At 37.9% G+C, this 20,180-nt stretch overlaps 2 protein-coding genes across 2 annotated transcripts; one reads left to right on the top strand and one right to left on the bottom strand.

Annotated features, from left to right (window-relative positions):
• The first annotated feature begins 39 nt into the window (after positions 1 to 39).
• Positions 40 to 10,177, top strand: dnaja1 (DnaJ heat shock protein family (Hsp40) member A1). Its single transcript, XM_065957929.1, has 9 exons — positions 40 to 176; positions 3,185 to 3,336; positions 3,775 to 3,964; positions 4,886 to 4,990; positions 5,259 to 5,486; positions 5,605 to 5,719; positions 7,183 to 7,298; positions 7,858 to 7,958; positions 8,375 to 10,177. Exons 2-9 carry the CDS (start codon positions 3,205 to 3,207, stop codon positions 8,606 to 8,608), a joined length of 1,221 nt encoding a protein of 406 aa, XP_065814001.1. The 5' UTR covers positions 40 to 176; positions 3,185 to 3,204; the 3' UTR covers positions 8,609 to 10,177.
• A 1,313-nt stretch (positions 10,178 to 11,490) lies between these two features.
• On the bottom strand, positions 11,491 to 19,926 carry LOC109991514 (WD40 repeat-containing protein SMU1). Its single transcript, XM_020643823.3, has 12 exons — positions 19,663 to 19,926; positions 18,138 to 18,348; positions 17,900 to 18,052; positions 17,700 to 17,816; positions 17,175 to 17,282; positions 16,521 to 16,640; positions 16,174 to 16,290; positions 15,897 to 16,024; positions 14,079 to 14,205; positions 13,799 to 13,954; positions 13,518 to 13,670; positions 11,491 to 13,343 (listed from the first exon to the last, which is right to left on the bottom strand). Exons 1-12 carry the CDS (start codon positions 19,686 to 19,688, stop codon positions 13,245 to 13,247), a joined length of 1,515 nt encoding a protein of 504 aa, XP_020499479.1. The 5' UTR covers positions 19,689 to 19,926; the 3' UTR covers positions 11,491 to 13,244.
• Positions 19,927 to 20,180: the final 254 nt, after the last annotated feature.

Here is a 20,180-nt window from a genome sequence, read left to right as displayed (position 1 = left end):
CATGTAGCTTTTTAAAATCAAAGATTAGAGCCCACGTTTGTTTTGGTGTGTGTGGTCGTGTCGCAGGAAGGTGACGTCACTGCATCGTGAGAAGGTTCTGGAAGAGGCTCGGTGTGAAGAAGAAGTGAGGTGCGCTCCGAAATACTGAGGATTCACAACAGCGTCCTTCACACAAGGTTGGAAAAGTCATCATTTTTACTCTCTGTAGTGTGTTGATACAAAAAATGTCTTGTGAAATGAATTTTAAACAAATGTTAGTGTTGACATGAGAAACAGTTCAACATCGTGTTAGCATTAGCTACCAGAGGTTAGCTAACGTAAAGTGCGTAGGGCCTGAAAGATAAGAAATCTCATGACCTCACGATGAGCACGTTCACAGGTAAGTTACTCATTCACACGCTGTGATAAATACTAAGGTGAACTACAGTAAACTGTAAGCAAAACTCTTGTTCGACAGCAGCTGATTTGGACGAAATGTAACTGAACCAGATGTGCACAGTGTACTAAAAGGTTGATTTATTAAATATCTGCTTTTTTACTTTTATGTTCTTTATGTACAAATATTAATCATAATAAGGCTGCAGCCAAGGTTAAAATGAATAACCTGTGGTAGGATTCAACAGTTTCTAAAAATCTAAACTGGATCAACAGATTGATTTACTTATTATTTTTTCTTATTTACTTATTATTTTTTCTTATTATTTTTCTTATTTCTTCTTATTTACTTATTTTTTCTTATTTACTTATTTTTTCTCATTTACTTATTATTTTTTCTTCTTATTTACTTATTTTTTCTTATTATATTTTTTCTTATTTACTTATTTTTTTCTTATTATTTTTTATTATTTACTTGTTTTTTTATTATTATATTTATTATTTTTTATTATTTACTTATTATCTTATTTGTTTATTGCTCCAGTATTTACATTTTATGCTCCTACTGTATTTAATTTGACTGCACAACCTTAAAGATATGAGTATCGTTGGTTGATGAAACGATCCATAATTAAATAATAAACTATAATAATAATAATAATAATAATAATAATAATAGTAATAATAACTTTCTTTATATAGCACCTTTTAAAAACACAGGTTTACAAAGTGCTTCGACAAACAGCAAAAACAAGAACAAAGCAAACACAGAAGAACATAAACAACAACAAGAATATAACAGCTGCAAAATACTAAAAAATAATTAAATACAATTCAACAGAAAAGAACCCAAAGTGCACGATACACAACCAGACATATATAAACCGACCATCACAAGAACCATGATAAGAACCCAGGCAACACAAGAACCCAACAACACGAGCTGAGACCAAGAGGAGCAAAGATTTAAAAAATATGTAAGAAACTAAAAGAGCTAAAAAAAAATAAAAAAAAAGATAACAGCAATAAGAAGGTAAGAGCAGTAAAACTATACTATACTATATGCACTATACTTTATAAGTTACCTAACAATGAGATCCTGCTAACATGCTAATGAATCAGAAATATCTTTCATGATATTAATAAATGTCACTCTTTGAATTAGGCCTTTCTCTTCGTCTTTTGGTACTTGAAGTTTGATTAAATTTATTTCAGACATATCAAATAAAATCAAAAATACAAAACAAAATGAAAAGCTCGAAAATACAATAAACAAAAAACAATGTTCAAATTATTTCACCAAAAAAATAAAAAGCAAATTACATATGTTCATTTGATATGCCTGAAAAGGAGTAGGAAGAAGTATAAAACTTATTTAATCCTCCCCTTTTTCCACAGCTCAATAATTAATATTTATTAAATTAACTTCCTGTGTTCCTTGTAATCTCTCTCTCTCTCTCTCTCTCTCTCTCTCTCATATATATATATACAATTTGCTATACTATATTTATGATACTATATTTGATATTTACAGTCCAATGATTTTCCTTACATATATACAACTTGATATACTATGATGTTTTATAATTTATATATTTATACAATCCATATGTATATATACATATCTATTTGTACAATTTGATGTACTATGTTTACATTTTATATATTTATACAATCCTTATATCTATACAGTTTGGTACAGTATGTTTACAATTATACATTTGATACAATCTATATATATATACACAATTTGATATAGGCTACTATATGTACAATTTACATATATATAATACACATTAACATACACCTGTGTATACAAAACTTGTACTTGAAGTTGTTTTTTTATGTAATAGGATGTAGCAACTTCCTGGTAACTGTTTCTTCACAAGGGAATCGAAGGTAGATTACAGATCTGAGTACTTCTGATACCAATTTTACATTTTTATCAAATGTAATAATTAATTATTATCTCACATTGCTTGACATTTCCCATTTTCGAATAAACATAGGAATTACTGCACCGTTGTCAGAATTACACTCAGTTATAGTATGTGTCTCTTTATTTGGCATTCTTTTATGGTCAATTTAGAGGCTGCCATTTGTTTGAAATTTACTGCATAACACCGAGGAGTAAATATTGTCTTATCCATTAAATTCATAAAGGGTTGGACAATATAACCTTTTTGATAATTCATAGCAATGTTACAGATTCAACACAATTTAGAGGTGCAACAAACTAATGTTACAGCCTTGCAAATGACCATAAGGTTGAGTAAGCTCCTCTGTAAAACAATGTCAACAAAATTCAAACATTAACCTTTTTATAAAGGTAAGAATTTATTTTCTTACGGTTATATTTCAGCTTTACAATAAATTGCATGTGACACTGTATCATGTAATTAATCTTCTATAATAGTCTTGTTATAAATAATCATTGAATAAGCTATTTGCATACTAAACAGCATAGAGCTAGCTTTTATTTAGATAGTACAATATGCTGTATGTCTGCATAATATTTGCACAACTGACAAATCCAAATTCTCTTAGAGACCAGCCACATCAATATATTATTTGATTTTGTGTTTGCTGAAGGACGTTCTTTCCTCCCAACAGAAATACATACTGCAGAAAAATCTTACACGCCAACAAATTCAATATCTTTCCAATTCTTACTTTGTTTTATTGTTATTCAGCAGCTGTGAAGAGACTAGATTTGAATAGGGACGGTTGTCTGGTAAGGGTTGTGGTAGGTTTTTTTCTATGTGATTGAGAGCTCAGCTGATTGTGATTTTATGATTTTTTTTTTTAGGTTATCCAGTAAAGACAATCATGGTCAAGGAAACAGGCTTTTACGACACCTTGGGTGTGAAACCGAATGCCACTCCTGACGAACTTAAAAGAGCCTATCGCAAACTAGCTTTAAAATATCATCCCGACAAAAATCCTACGGAAGGAGAGAAGGTAAGTTCCCCATATATCACTTATTAATATTCAAAATGGAAGCTGCAGTTTTTGGCATGAAAATGGAAAATTTTGTGATTTTAAAAGAAGTCCTCACAACAAATGAAAATGGCTAATTAGTAAAGGTATTGTTCTTATAATGATATTAAAGTGTGTTGCACTTTTTTCAATGAGCAAGATGTAATGTTATCAGGAAGTTAGATACCATTACATAAAATAATGGCATTGGTCAGATGAAACACAGCTTTTGTAGTTATTGTAGAATCTATATTTGTTGTTTAGGTAGATTTAGCTCTGTCTTCTTTGTGTGATACCAGACAGCACTTATTGTTTCTACAGAATCAGAAAAGCATGGACATTTTTCAAACCTATCTTTCTTCTAGAACTGTTTTCTACTCTTCTTTATAAGTGATGTATGTTTGTTTATTATCTTTTCAGTTCAAGCAGATCTCACAGGCTTATGAGGTGTTGTCAGATGCCAAGAAGAGAGAGCTGTATGACCGTGGAGGTGAAAAAGCAATAAAGGAAGGGGGGACCGGTGGGGGTGGTAGTGGGAGCTTTGCATCACCCATGGACATCTTTGACCTGTTTTTTGGTGGAGGCAGTCGGATGCACAGAGAGCGAAAAGGTTAGTAGAACATTGGATATCACTTAGTGTAATGATTTGTGGAAATTCATCTTTTTTTTAAATTTCAAAGCAGGAGACAGCGAGCTCTGAGAAGGGAGAACCTGCAGCATTTAATAAAGTTCTAGCAAAGGACTGTAATTAACAATAACTTTGATCATTTATTAACTACAGTCCTGTATATTTTATTTTGTCTAGGCAACAGACTAATTACCAACTATTTAACATGCTGAGAGAAATACTCACATAAGGAAAAACTTTGACCTAATTCTTAGTAATAGGCTCTAAAAATGACCCCAAAATGCTGAAGGTTTTTTGCTTATTCAATTTCTTTTCATTGACTAACAGTTAATCTCTTAATCATTGCAGCCCTACTTAAGCCCAATTTAACCTGCGAGCTTCATATTTTGGCCAGTAATAGGTTGTTGTTGTTTTTTACAGAAAACCAATATCTGGATATTTACCATCCAAGTAAAAATACAAACAGGAACCACACCCACAATGGTTTTATGTTATGGTCTGTAAAAAAAACTCAAAATCAATGATGCCATCAGATTAAAACAAATCTGTATCAGTTTGGTTATAAACTCTACCATTTTAGCCAGAACTTGAGGCTGTGGACACATGCCTGTGAGAGTACATGTCACAGACTGTTCTGAGTCTGAGTTATTAGTCTTAGCTAAAAAAAAAAAAAATGACAACAAAGAGTTTGCCCTGGGCGATCCACCAACACAGTTTCTGTAATTTTAGACCTACATGGCACTAGAATATACTGTGGGATAATTTTAAGTTCTATTTTATTATATGATCAAATATGAAAACAAATTGATCTCTAGGAATCCAGTAGAAAACCTTGTGAAGCTGTCTGATGAATCTTATTGCAGTAAACAGTGTTACTGAAATCTGCAATTTGTCTCATTCCAGGAAAAAATATTGTTCATCAGATTACAGTGACGTTGGAAGATCTTTATAACGGATCAACTAGAAAACTTGCTCTCCAAAAGAACACTATTTGTGAGAGATGTGAAGGTACGTCTTTAACTATACCACTCTGTGCTCTTGGTAAGTTCCGTCACTGGACTTGTTTAGTAATCCAAAAAGTCTTTTCAGCACACGCTGACCCAAGCAGGACATGGAAAAGCTCTTTGTCCAATAACAAAACACATCATTCTTTTAAATGTAATCCAGACATTCCTCACCAGGTCACCAGAGTTTATACATACAAAAAAAAGATGAAACAAAAATAGCCTTCATCTTTGTTTTCCAATTGCTGACTGCGTTTGTTTTTTCCTGGTAGGTCGTGGGAGTCGGAAAGGGGCTGCGCAGATGTGCATGACTTGTCATGGCACAGGCATGCAAGTCCGCATGCACCAACTCATACCTGGGATGGTCCAGCAGATGTCCACAGTGTGTAACAGCTGTCAGGGCCAAGGACAGAGAATCAGCCACAAAGACCGCTGCAAAGCATGTGCAGGGCGAAAGATCCTGCGCCAGAAGAAGATCCTTGAGGTCCACATTGACAAAGGTGAGAGAGTGAAGGGAGATTTCATCTAAATGCATGTGTAGCTGTTTAAACACTGATCCAGAAAACACTATATTGTGCTGTACATGCATCACATACATATGCATTTAACCTGCCACAGGAATGAGAGATGGCCAGAAGATCGTTTTCCACGGAGAGGGTGACCAGGAGCCAGGAATTGAGCCGGGTGACATCATAGTCGTTTTGGACCTGCGGGAACATTCAACTTTTACTAGGTAATACATTAGCAGTTATCAAGTGTCTTAGTTTTCTGGTGTAATCTGTGCAGACAGATGAGGTGATGATATGATTCCCTCAAATAAAATTAGAACAATGTGTATACACATACTGCTGGCCGATATGGCCTAAATTTGAGGTCACAATATTTTTTTGCCTAATGTCGATATTCGATATGACTCGGTATTTATCGTATTCAAGTTTATAAGTTTAGCCTATAAAACTGAATCTCCAGAGTATAAAAAAAAAAGATCACTGGCCCGACCATTGTTCCGCTGGCCCAGGAACATTATTTATGATTCGAGAAATAGCAGTCACCAATTTACTCTTGAACCATTCTGATGCAAAAATAAATTACAACTTTTATTTAATTAATTAATGTTTTTTAATTATAAAAATATTGTGTATTTTTCTAATATTTATATGCTCATGTTTATTCACCATGCTGGTAACTGAAGAGTCGACTTAATCTGACTGATATTAATATGAGGCTGTGATAGAGCTGGAATTTTTATGATCACCTGTCTCTTCTTTCTTCTCTGTGAGAAACTCTTCCTCCTTAGATCTTTACTTTAGGAGCTCTCTTCAGGGCTAAGATGCTTTGTGAATAACTTTGATCTTTACCATGATCTAGTCTTTAACGTTAAGGGGAAATTTAGCTGCAGCGTGTTCCAGCTCCTCCAGCTGTCTGTCACTGTGGCTCAAACTTTTTTTCCGTTCTGTTTTCGTCATGCCGTGCTGTCACTCTCGACTCTTCGGTGATTTTTTTTCTCTTTGAATGCTGATTTTAGCTCGGCTTTTGTCGGGATCTGATGGTTTTAAAACAAGCGCTCGCGGGAGTGACAGCAGTGAAGCCGCCAATTGAACGTGCAATCAGCTGGCCCGGACTCTGTCAATCATTCATCCGGGCCAGCGGGCCAGTTATAATGTCGAGCCCTGCTTTATGTGCTTTTTTTTTATTCGTAATTAAGTAATTCGGCTTCGCTCGCATCTTTCTCCTCCATGTTGGTCGCTTACAAGAGCGAGGCTACTCAGTAGCAGGAGTGGAGTCTCCTCCGACCTTTCGTCTCCGCGCAACAAATGCTGCCGCGGAAATCTCGCGGCGCAAATGAAATCTCACGGAGCAACGAAATATCGCAAGAAAACTTTGAAGTAGTTTAAAAAGTAAAATCGATGTTCCCTTTTCCATATCAAGCATTAATTAAATATCGATCGAATTGAGCTTCACGATATATCGCCCAGCACTATATACACAGTCCTAAATGTGGTTAGTGTTACAAATGGTAACTCTGTTTCTGGTCAGTAGAGGTCAGTCAAAACTAGATCATTACTGTGAACCCTGTTTGAATTTAAATAAAATAAATCACAATTTTAACTAAAATAATCCCAGTTTTGTAAATCCACACTTCTTGGAGCCTCAGTAAATCTCACCTGCATTTCTCCAATTTACCATTGCCTTCAGGAAAGGAGAGGACCTGGTCATGTCAATGGAGTTACAGCTGGTTGAAGCTCTGTGTGGATTCAAAAAACCTGTTCAGACACTAGACAACAGAACTCTCCTCATCACTTCACCTCCAGGTAAGCGAGTGATGTCACCCATGCTATCGGCACGTGAATTTAAGTCGATTAATGGATTATTGGTAGCTTTGTATGTTGGTCTACAATGCTGCTCAAATTCTGTGCTCAAACGGTAATGCAGACATTCACCACTAGTCGGGGCTGTTGCGCCTGTGGATGGCTCATCTGACTCTACTGCCTGCATATAAACAAGCTCGTAGGAGCAGTGTGTCTGGCAGTATTTTGATGAAGTTGTATGTAGCTGTGTCAAATTAAACTGGCATATGGACTGGCTGATTCGTAAAAACATTTAGGACAGGGATGTGGATGTTCACCAGCAAGGAGGACTGAAGGCTGTTGGTTCTATCACTGCTGGTTCTAGCACTGCACACTCAGCAAACCAGATTGGATCGTGAGCCCACAGACAGTTGTAAACAAATTGTGTTTTCCCACTAGATTTAGACTAGGTTAGTTCGAGTTTAAATGTCCTTTTAATAGACTAGGAAATAAGTCAATAGGATCAACCCTAAAAACAACTCGATCATGGTTTGACCCAGACTCTTGTTCTTTCTTTTTGCAGGAGAATTGATCAAGCCTGGAGACACTAAGTGCGTCGCAAATGAAGGGATGCCAATGCATCGCAGACCGTTTGAGAAGGGGCGCCTAATCATTCACTTCTCGGTGAGACACTTTTTCAAAATCCTTTATTAACTTTTATTCTTTTTTTTAAACATGCTTTTGAAAAATCTAATAATTCAACATAATTCTCACACACACACACACACACACACACACACACACACACACACACACACACACACACACACACACACACACAGCATGCTTAAAAAGTGCCTCTCCTTTCCTGCAATAACAAACCTCACAATCCCCACACCAATAAAACCGTCTGTACTCTATCTACCCAGCACTAAACCCCCCCGATACATTTGCTCTTGCTTTTCTAATAAAATGCCACCAAACAAAAAGATGAAATACATTTTTTTGCTTATGAACACCAGAATGGTGAATTGACCTATCACATTGCAGAACAGTTACACGTGTGTTGTAATCACATCTTTTGTCTTTTTTTCCTTTAGGTGGTGTTTCCACAAGCCAACTTTCTTCCGAACAACAAGCTGAAGGAGCTGGAGGACTACCTCCCAGAGAAGCTGGACCCAGAGCAGCCTGAAAGCATGGACGATGACCTCTACATCTACGCCGACCTCGAGGACTGTGACTTTGAGAACAGAAAGAGACAAAACCATCAGCACTACTACATGGACGAAGATGACTACGCCAGCACTGGAGGCGTTCAGTGCCAGACATCTTAAAAATATCACCCGGGCTCTTCTCATTCCAGAAGCCCTCCTCATCATCTCTTAGCAAAGCACCTTTCTGGAAGTTTGTGCACTTTTTTTTTTTTTTAATTTAATTACTTCTCTTAAAATCATAACGGTTTACTTGTTTTAAGTTAACTCTGAGGCAGAGTCATAGAACTGGGTCCCACCACCCTTCTAATTTATCATAACAGCTCGGATAGAGCTAGACTGGAGAATGACACTACATGTCATCTGTGGGACAATATCTTATTTTATTTTTTGTTATTCCAATCACACTGTGATTAGAGACCGTGGCTGGTATTGCAGGGACCTCAGAAGAAAGAAAGAAAAGACCGCCTGCTTTTTATACACTGAAGATGATGCCAATATTAATTTAAAATAACTTTTTTTTTGTTTCTTTTGTTTTTTACATTGTTACATAGTAAGCTGTTTTGTGAACCACTTGTTGAATCTGTTGTCTGTGAGAACTCAACCTGTACATGGTGGCTGAGGCAGATGTGCATTCAGGCTTCAGTTAATCATCTAAGCTGGGTAACCCTTTAAAGGGCTATTTTGTAGACATTTCTAAAGAATCTTGTAAATGTGAGTCGGAGGTAAAGGTAATACTGATTCAGGTGTGGCAGAGTGAAGGTTCAAGCCACCAAAAAGAGGATTATTCAAACATATTCAAAGTAGGTTCAGTGCTTCAACTTTGAACTTCGAATCAACTGACCGATACACCACACTTCTTTGTTTTGGACTAAAGCAAAAGGTACAGATAAGTGAGGAGTCACATTTCTTAAAAATGTAGAGCCAGCAGAAAATATTTCACATTTTAACTCTCTGAGTTTTTGCCTAGCATTTTTCTGTGTTCCAGATTTGAGGTGTTTTTATTTTTTATTTTTAGTAATCAGCATAATTCAGCAGATGTGCTTCATAAAAAAAGTCCTCTAGAAAAGTTTGTCTTTCTTCTTAAAAAAAAAAAAAAGTGTCAAGTTGCTCCCAAGTTTTACAGGAAAAAAAAAGTGGCTTATGTCCCTGTGATGATTTTAAGGTTGAATGTTTTTTTAAATGATTTTTTTTTTTTTTGGGGTTTGTGATTTTAAAATCTAGAAGATTAAGAGTTCAGTTGTTTCTCTGGCCTGTTTAAACTTAAATCAAACTAAAAACATTAACCTGTTGGCAGGATTTTCGCTCATGTTGGCTCACGAGTGCATCTGTGTCACATTTATAGTCCTTATTGTAAATGCCAAATGCGTCAATGAGAGGTTATTTAGGACTTCAAAAAACCACAGCTGATACCTCATTGAAGAGTCTTGTCTGTTTGAAAGCCTTATCATATCACTTGAAGCTACTCGATAATGCAGTTCTTCTTTTTTTAATATTGATTTTGTTTGCCTTGGATGTTTTAAAACAACTATGCTCAACAGAAAGAAGGTTCCTGAATTTCTTTCAGCGATGCAAATTTACGAGTCTGGACTCTATTAAGTGTTGTCAAGTTCTTTATTTGACTGTACCCGTATAAGGACCAATCATCTACTTGTTTTTGTTTTCTAATTAAATGCAGTTTGATGGTCTCTATATATTTGTTTTAACTCAGTACGTATTGTTTTTAAATCTGAGCTGCTCATTAAAACATTGCAGAGTAGAAAATGTGCATGTCATAACCATAATAGGTTTATTATTATATTATTATTGGTTAGAACTTTTAGTAGTTTCTTTCTTTTGTTTTGCTCTAGTCTTAACAGTTCAAACAAAAAGCTTGAAATGCAACAATTCATCTGGCTTAGGTGATGAGGAAGTACACTTATTTTAAGGTCTGCATCTTATAGCATGTTAAAGCAATCTGATTGGATAAGAGGCATTAAATGAGCGACGATAAAGGATAATAACTTCACCTGGACTTTTCACACTCTGTATCACTCCGCCTAAGCCAGGAGTTCTGAATACTTTTAATTGACTACAAAGTAGCTGGGCTGCGGTAACCATGGATATGAACAGAGTAGCGAGAGTGGAGAGAGGAGAATAGTTGGGTTGCTTGGCAACAGTCTAGTTTCAGTTAAATTGTCAAACTGGTTGAGTTGGTAGAGTTAAAAATAATCTGTTGTTGTCTTCGTGGATATCGGCTCTGCTGTGAAGCTTAATAATTTTGATCCAAGAAAGTAAGTTTCAAATCAAAAACTGTGGCTAAAATTTCTGAAATGTGGCTCAAATAGTTTTCCCTCCCTTCCTTTCAGCCCCAGGATATTAGATCTGTTACCTACTCTAACAAGGCGTAGATTAAATGATTCATAGAAAAATAATGGACTGTTTTGGCTATCATTTAATCAATCCAGTACTTGTAATTATAATACCTGAAAATCGAGAGTGGTTCCAGCCTCCACATGTGAGTACTTGATGTTTTTTTTTTGTCGTCTGTGAAAACAAAGTGAAATCTAAAAAAAGGTCTCTGTGGTATGCCGGTACAGTCTGACCATTTTCAGCTTGTTCTTACAATAATACATATCTGACTAACAGGATGAAAATGTGTTTCATACCAGAATTCCTTCCTTCATTCCTTTGTATGAAATAGATGTTAGTCAAAGCCCTAATCAAAAGTTTAAAAAAAAAAAGGCGTGACAACGAAGTAATACCATCAGAAGATTCATTTTAAATATAATTGTAAAAATAAAATCTGGGATTGATTTATAAAACCATTGACTAAACAAGATGTCTTCCCGTTTTTTTAAACACCTTCAGTTTTCCAGAGTTAAATATTGTTTGATTTCCTGAACTTTGTGGATGTGTCATTTAAAGCTACAACAGCTTGAGGACATTCATGTCATCATTCAGGAAACCAAAAGTCACACTAAAGTGAAAGAGTCCTTCAAATGTGGCACACAAACACAAATTAATAACTTTTTAATTTTATTGATAATCATTTCAACATCTGGCGGTGTTATGTACAACTTGATGGATATATAAAATATATTGTAATGAATTAACATTTTGATGATGGGAGGACGACTGCACAGAGATCGATGATCGTTTGTACCATACAGCGTAGCACAAAAATAAAAAGGCAGTAGCTCTGTTTCTTGCAGGCGTAGTACATGTCCTACTGATGCACAGGGACACAGATAAGAGTCAACGCAACACACTGACAATAATATGACAGCTTTAAATACATTGTACATTGACAGGAAGCTCAAAAGAGATTCATAATCCGTCATGCATATTTTTAAAGAATACTCAAATTATTGTAGAGTCACACTTAAACTGCACCGAGTTAGCATGCAGGGAGCACAGAGGACAAAAACGGATCAATACATCTGAATCATTGCTCAATAATCCTTACAAAAGTTCATCATATAAAACCAAAGCTGGCAATTCAAAAACCTGATATTGTTTGTTTATGCCCAAACAAGAAGCACATTATAAATATTTCCACGACAGTTCACCATCATGCATTTTCATGTCTAATACCGACACAAGAGATGAAAATGGGGATTCAAAGTGCACTGGTGAAGTTGGATCCATGAGGAAGAGTGTGGGCAGTTTGGAGAACCAAGGACCCAGTAAAGTAATAAATAAAAATACCTATATGAATAAAACATGTACAAAAAATAAAATGTATAAAAAAGTGAAAAAAGAATGTGTATAAAAAACTGAAATACTTGTCAAATGAGTTTAAACGTCTGCTTTGACATATTTAATTGTGAGCTTTTTTTTAAATATCTTCATGGTTGTGTAGTATGTTTGGTAGGAGTCTTATCAGTGGATTCCTTAAAAATAAGAAATTATTGAACCTTGACAGTCTTTAAAATGCAAGAGGCTGTAAATATGACTTAACATATTTGTCTGCTTTACTTTTTCATTTACAAATTGCATGTATTTTTACTTTCCTCAATGAAGCTAAATGTTTTTGCATCAGCTACCTTTGACTTGACCTTTTGTTTTGGGTTTTGTTTTTCCAAATAATTTCAATCATATAAATGCATTGCTGATGTTCCCTTTGGATCCATTTAGTCGCTGCTGCGTTGCTTTCAGTCATGACGCATGATCTTCATCGCAGATGGAGTTTGATAATTTGCCAAGAAATGTATGGTTTCCTATTCGACTGTCCCCAAGGTCAAAACTTAATCTGACACCTCAGACTTTGAGCCAACACTAAAAAGAAGCCCTTCACGTGACCGGAAAACTACAACAACAAAAAAAAGTTAAAAACTATAACGTCGTCCATCTAGTCAACCATTATACCGAGTTTTCCCGTTCGGGGAGCTGGAGCCGATTCCAGCTGTCATTGAGCGATAGGCAGGGTACACCCTCGACTGTTCACCAGTCAGTCACAGGGCTGACACATTCACACCTATGGCCAATTATCCAGTCACCAGTAACCTAACGAGCATGTCATTGGACTGTGGGAGGGAACCCACGCATGCACGGGGAGAATTCAAAACAGGAACCTTCTCGCTAACCATTTCACCGCCTCTTTAACTTAATGACAAAAATTTAAAAAAAAAAATCTATCTACTGTTAAAGATGATGTGAAATGATCAAGCTCCAGAACAGCTACCTAACATCCCCTAAAGGAGAGTTTGTTTTCTCAGTGAGCATGTTTATAATGTGCTCATGGATAATCCTCCATATTAGGAATGCAGGTGACAGTTTAAGGTTTCCATAGCCTCAGGAGGCCGTCCTCGCTGTATGTGGCGATCAGATTCTCATGTGGGTGGTGAGCGATGCCAATTACTTCTTTCTCATGAACCTGTGGGTGCAGAGAAACACAGATCAGCACACAGTCCCCCTTTCCAATCATTCTCAGGAGGATCGCCACACAGCAGCCCAGACAAAGAATCAAGCGAGGCAAGAAATCAAAAACAGAGGCTGCACATTTTTTTTCTTACTAAATCACATTTCAGAAGTGTGGACTGGAGCTTACGGTCAGCGTTTTCTGCAGTCTCCCTGTCTTATAGTTGAAGCAGTACAGCACTAAGTCCTCTCCCACACAGTAAATCCACTCCCCTCGGGGTGACAGGGTGCAACAAACAAAGTCTGATCCCTCCTTTCTGTCGGAGGTGAAGGTCTTCACAGTCTGAGGAGGAAGAGGAGCCGACATTTACGCTTGAATATAATAAATGTGTCGGATTTCTAGTCACATGAAAACAGTCAATCTTGATATGAAATACTCTTCGGTTCGCATATGTTAGGGCGAGCTCTCACCTGACCCTGCATGTTCATGATGACCACCGTGTTGGAGTGGTTACAGATCACAAAGTGCTCAGGGTTTTGGGGGAGAGGAATCACATTGTTGACAGGGACTTCAGAGTTCAGACATTTAAAAGTGTCGATGCACTCGCAGGAGTTTGAATCCCAAATCTGAAACGGGCACAGAAAATGAATCTGCTTAGTGACACATTTCATTGCATTACAACGTTTTCAGCTCCACGTTGATGCAGCGCAGACTTGGAAGTTTGGGTCATATATAATGTGCTCATTGTACCTTAACCGTGCCATCAGACGATGCACTGATGATGTGTAAGCCGTCTTGAGTGAAAGAGGCATCATTTACAAACGATGAATGGCCGTTTAACTCCTTCAGTGTCTTCCCTGACCTCAGCTCATGGATTCTGTAAAGACATTTTTTGAAAGCATTCACAGTCAAAGATTGTCACAAAAAAAAACAAAAGTCACTATATGAAACAAAAAAAACAGCAGCTCTGATTCATAAACAAATCCATCTTTATTCAACTCAAAGGGGCTTTTCTCTGAAGACAAAACGTGTTGCTCTGCAGTGGATTCGGTTTATTTTTAGCTCCAGCGTCGAGCGTCTGGGTGCAGATTAGCTTAACCATGACAAAACGTCTAATGCTCAGTAATTCACTCCGTCTCCCGGAGGATGGTTTTGGCGAATGTAAACAATTCGGTCTGCACGCTCGTGGAATTGTAAGTGGAGGAAACACGTTGCAGCTTTGTGCCTGAGCACATGGTCTGCCAGTTCCACCCACACAGCACATGTGCTTCCATCCCAGTGAGGAGGCTCAGCCCACACACCCCTGCAGGCAAAAAATAGATGTTCAACTCCTCGAGTCTGAAGGAGACTCAGGTTTTTGGTTTTTTTTGTGTGTGTGCGTGTGTTCGAGACGGAGGGAGAAGAATAAAAGATAAGACACCCTCGCCCCAGCTTGTTTACATTCAGATGCTCAACACGTGTGCAACATGTGATGCAGCTACCGACTGCTTAATCTGACGTCTGCATTGCATTGTGGATCTTTTGAAAGGTTTGAAAATATCTGAACTGGCTTTACTGCTCGCTAAATTGACAATCAACAATTAACAATAATTATCAAAACGGCTTCAATCAATTTGATAATGCAGCTCATCATTACCCTTCATTTCTCTGTGTTTACTTAAACATCCTCATTCTTTGAATACTCCACATTTCTTGTGCTTATTGCTATTTCTTGTTTTTATTCCTTTTCATATTTAAGTCCCTACATTTCTTACTGCTATATTGTGTACTGTAACAACCTGTGCCTCCCCCATGGCATGAAAAAGTATTTCTGATTCTGATTTTCTACTTATAGAATAACATTGATTAAAAATAAATAAATCCAAGACATTATACTAATATATATATATATATATATATACAGGTATGACATGTATTTAAAATAATCATCATAAAGTACATTTATGATTTGGTCATTCATTTATGGAACAACCCAATTTGCAAGAAATATCACAACTCAAAATGTACTCTATACATTTGGAATAAAACAAAGACTACACAGACATTGTCACTGCTAAGTTAATGGATGAAATCAAATGATCAGTCATTGTAATGTTTATTTTTTTTGTATTTTCCCCATCTTTTCTTTTCTATTTGTCACATCTGTTGCTTATTGAAGCAACATTTTGCCAATTCAACGTTGGATGTAAAAAGAATTATTCTGCCTGCCAGCTGAACTGACAAACATGTTCACGCTTTTGAAACATTTGTGAATCATTTCTGAGGTCAGTGTGAACTCTCGCTTCATCCCACAGCAGACAATCAAAGATTTGTTTGGCTGCAGACATTTAAAAAAAAAAAAAAAAGAAGGATCTCATCATGTTTTATTGTTGTTTCTGTTTTGAACAATTGGTCAAGAACTAGTGAATTTGAGTTTTAAACTTTTTCAAGTCCTTTTTAGACTTGGACTGAATTTACTTTGCACTATATGTTCACAATTTTCTGATATGAGTTTTTATGATTGCTGTTACTTAGTACTATGGATGTGAGTCCGTTTCAGTGTGTCTGTTGTATAGAGTAACGTCCCACCTGATGGTCGGGTTAAAGGAGGCGCTGAGGATCTGGTTGTTGTCCTTGGAAAAGCTCAGACAGGTCACGCCTTTGTTGTGAGCATGCTCAAACCTGCGCAGACACAAGCCACTCTGGATCTTCCATACCTTCCCAAAAAAACACAAAGATGTAATTAGACAACCAATCGGATTCATCGCTTTTTCAATATTTAGACATCATTTGGCATCATTTTTGATGTCCCTTCAGAGATAACAAGACTTTACAATAAATGAAAACACTCTTTAGAAGATCTCACCTTTATTTTGCCATTTTGAGCTCCAGTCGCCAGAAGATCTGAGTCCTGACTGAAGCACATACACAGCACGGCGTCGTCCATCATCATGAAGCTATCCTGGGCCTGATAGTTCAAATCCTGGTTCAGCCATGCAAACACACACACACACAAACAGAGTAGAAAAAAACGATGAAATAAATCAAATTAATGAAAGAATAATCTTTATTTCACTCAAAATATCGTGTTGAATATCCTTTATGATTACTAATTTCCAACTACGGTAGATCTGAAATGAAGTTTAAACAACGCTTTATAAATGTACAGAGTTCAAGAAGTGTGCCAAGTGTATTGATATTAAACAGACTAACCTTGCTGATTTTTCCCGTGCTATAGTTCCAGACCTCAATGAACCCGTCCACTGAGCCGGTGAACAGGTACTTGCCATCAGGAGAGAAACGCGCACACTCCACATGTGACCGACGTCCAAACTGCAGGTTACAACGACACACATGGTAACTCCTCATTAACAGCCCTTCACAGTATGATGCAGCTAAACATACCGAGCTAGGTTTGCTTGCTACCTGAGAGCCTGACGTACTAATAGATTAAAAAACAAGTTCATGTCTGATAACCTCAGGAGAGGTTTAAGGTTTTCCAGCATGCTGACTGTTCCTCTTATCACCTTGGTAAGAGGACAGCAAGGACAAGCAAGTCATGCTGCTCCATCTGGACGCCAGTGATAAAGGCACAGCCAGAGACTTAGAGGAGTGCCTTCAGGAGCGTCAAAAAAAGAGTCACGTGTGTGTGTGTGTGTGTGCGCGTGTGTGTGTACGGTCCATCTTTGGAGATGACTCATCAATAATAATAGAAAAGTAAATGTATTTATAGTTTTTGTCCAAGAGTCCCACATGTACCGCCTACAAATATATATAGTATGCATCTATAGTATGTAGTAAACTATATATAGTATCTGATTGTGGTAGAAGAAGTAATTTTGTAGAACAGAGTCCGTGGTGGTCTACCTTGATGTGTCGGTACAGCTGGGTTGGAAAGTTCTCTTTCTCCTTTTTTCCGTGCGAGTCGATGGTGGAGTCGGGGGAGCTGTCAGGAGACTGCTGCAGTCTCAAAGTCTGTGAGGAAGAGGGACGAGACACAAAACTTAAATGTAGATGCTGCTGTTTCCCTCCGTCAGTGTCAACATGAAAGGTTGTCCCACCGCGCAAATGCGTGATGGGAACGAAGGAAAGGATTTACAGCATGAAAACTTCAGAAACTAACTGTGAACGTGCGATGCTGCATTCTCAGAAATCCTTCATCAAATTTTGAATTTGACCATTGTCGGCTTACAAAATCAAATGTGACTGTAGGTTCTGTTGCAGTTTGAATGGCAGCTTTTCCATTTGTTATGCTACTTATCTTATTTTGTAAGCTGAGATTAAAAAAGAAACCTTTTTATATAAAGGGAGCTTAATAGATGTATTGGCTTGCCTTGTTATATAATTATCTTAAGCACTATGGGAGCTATCGATCGTGATCAGATTACTCACTCCGATTTGGTCGAGGAGTCCCATGAGGCGAGAAGGAGGCACCACGCTGACCTCCTGAACCATAGACTCGGCTATCGCCCTGCGCCGCTTCTCCTTGTTGCTGCCTTTAGGGTACGCCTGTAGAAGACAGAAAGAAGGGTAGAACCATAAAACACGTCGTGGGAAACGTTTTGTAAAAGTAGTAACCTTTACTGTCTTACCTCCCGAGGGTCAAAGCAGGAGCATTTGAGCAGGTTCTCCAGGTGGAGGTACCTCCCTGGTTGAGTTTGCTTCAGCATGATCATGGGGTCGGTTTGCCTGAGGAGCGAGCGAGCTGCACCCACCTCCCTCATTTCAATCAGCTCCATCACAACCTGTTGAGGAGAGACCCGCGTTTAGAAGCTGATTCAAAGGATTGCAGCCTGGGAAAGTATCAGCTGATCTACGCAGGGTGCTCACCTGCTCGTAGAGGTCAATGAGAATGTTGTCAGGTAACTTGAGGGACTCGATGGCCAGCAGCACCGAGTCCCAGTGGCCGCTCTTTATGTCTGCGATGAAACTGTCGATGCTCTCCACCGTGTTCAGAGACACGGTGGTCTCCTCCTGCAAGGTGTTCAGTGTTCTGTAGAGGTTGTTCTCCTTCAGGTACTGCATGATCAGACGGATCACACTGGAAGACAAAGATTCATGTTACTTCCACATGACACTTCTCTGTCAAAGCTGTTCTGTATTTGTACATGATGCTCTTCTTTTCTGGTTTATCTTGTTTTTTTGTTTTTTTTACTTCTGTCACATTGCAGAACCGAACACTGAAGCTGTTGTTTTTATTCTCAGATGCTTTCACACATTTAGACATGGATCCTCTGACTCAAGTGTCAACAGAAAAACGTGTGAGCTGTTCCTGTCAAAACAAGACGTGAGCAGGGATACTGCTGCATGTGGAGCTTTGTCACGCTTTGAAAAGCCATCTGCTGAGCATTTTCACAGCTTTCCATTTTCATCACATCCACCCTGCTGCTGTTGTCACTTCGTCAGCAGCATCATGATGAAGGAAGTTTTGTTCCTCCTTCACGTGCACTTTTCTGCAGAGACACGCTTCAGTGGCATCGTCTGGAGTGTGGATTAACACAGCCCGCCTATTTTAATATGAGAAAGTTTGCACGCCAAATTCCCTCCTTTTTTTTTCCCCTCCCTATTCTAGATTGACTTTAAATGCAAATTGTGTGCGCTTGATCCCCACCACCACATTAAGTCTGAATACTGGCCAATAAGGAAAGCACACCCATGTTTTGCCAGGGGGTGGAGGGCGTATTAGTTCAACAGGCACATGTGGATGAAATGCACACAATGTACTGAGACTGGACCCGCCCCTCTCTCAGCATCATGAGCAAGGACATCAGATCAAACGGCTCAAAGTAATTATTAAAGCAGAGTCACGGGGGAAATATACAATATGCAGACTACATTACATCTTTAAATAAAAGAGGTTTCTGTGACTGGATGGGATGGGATTAAAAAAAAACAAGACCCATAAAACAAACATCACATGGGTGCACAATGCACACAAAAAAAATAAACAGAATGCGTCATAGAAAACGACAGAACAAGATAGATTTCTATGTTGTAGATTATGTCTTTATTAAAACACAGCCTAAAAATAGCACATGTGTAAAATTCAAATATATTGAATCACATTGTAGACTATAATAAGAAGAAAGTTTTAACCACAGGAAATATCCCCAAGCTTTGAGAAAATAACAGCGCTCTACAATCTTGCAGATGGATGCATAATTTCAAAACTTACAAACTTGATCTTTTCCTTATCAATAAAGGTGTTTTGTTTTCTTTAGTGAAGACACACGTGTTGTCATAGTAGGATACAAAAAAACAAAGTTATCATCACTAAACTATAACTTAAAACTTACTTATTAACATTGAAACCCCCCCCCCAAAAAAAATAAAAAAAAAATAAAAGCACACTTACTCCGAGGGCTCCATATCTGCTGCCATGGTGATGTTGTCTCCTGATGTTGCTGCACCGGACTGACGGAGAGGAGGTTTGGCTCGAGCTCTGAGCTCGCTAGAGCCACGTGAAAGCAGTCTGTTGAGGACCACCCACTACACGTGCTTCTCTTGTGTCTTTTCATTTTTTTTTTTTTTTTTTTTTTAATTCGGGCAGCAGTCCCAAACCCTGTGACTGCCGCTGCCACGCCAAAGTCTTGGAGCTGACGTCACTGACGCATGCCGATACATTGAAGTCGAAACGTTTGGTGGGCACGTTTTGTGCAGTACACGCAGCTGCAGTCAGACACGACAGCAGCATCAGCACCATGGACAGACCCCTCGTGGCTCAGAGCGTGTTTTCCCCCAGCCTTGTGTTTGTGCAGGAGCTTTAACATCGCTGTAAACGTCCTCTGTAACGGAAAATCACCTCAGAGCTCATCAATATGCAGACCCTGAGCTGGGTGCGTCTGTGCCTTTGTTATTTCACGAACTTAATCT

Source organism: Labrus bergylta, chromosome 1, assembly GCF_963930695.1.
Source record: "Labrus bergylta chromosome 1, fLabBer1.1, whole genome shotgun sequence".
Lineage (NCBI taxonomy): Eukaryota > Metazoa > Chordata > Actinopteri > Labriformes > Labridae > Labrus > Labrus bergylta.
Note: the sequence above shows the minus strand (reverse complement) of the source record. Positions and strands in the feature narration are given on the sequence as shown.

Coding starts and splice junctions, on each gene's coding strand:
- LOC109991514 (XM_020643823.3), bottom strand. CDS start 19,688: ATGGCAGCAGATATGGAGCCCTCGGA. Junction 16,025..16,173: donor CTCAAAATGGCAAAATAAAG/GTGAGATCTTCT, acceptor TTTTTTGGGAAG/GTATGGAAGATCCAGAGTGG. Junction 14,206..15,896: donor TCCTTTAACCCGACCATCAG/GTGGGACGTTAC, acceptor ATGTCTTTACAG/AATCCATGAGCTGAGGTCAG.
- dnaja1 (XM_065957929.1), top strand. CDS start 3,205: ATGGTCAAGGAAACAGGCTTTTACGACACCTTGGGTGTGAAACCGAAT. Junction 4,991..5,258: donor TATTTGTGAGAGATGTGAAG/GTACGTCTTTAA, acceptor TTTTCCTGGTAG/GTCGTGGGAGTCGGAAAGGG. Junction 7,299..7,857: donor CCTCATCACTTCACCTCCAG/GTAAGCGAGTGA, acceptor TTCTTTTTGCAG/GAGAATTGATCAAGCCTGGA.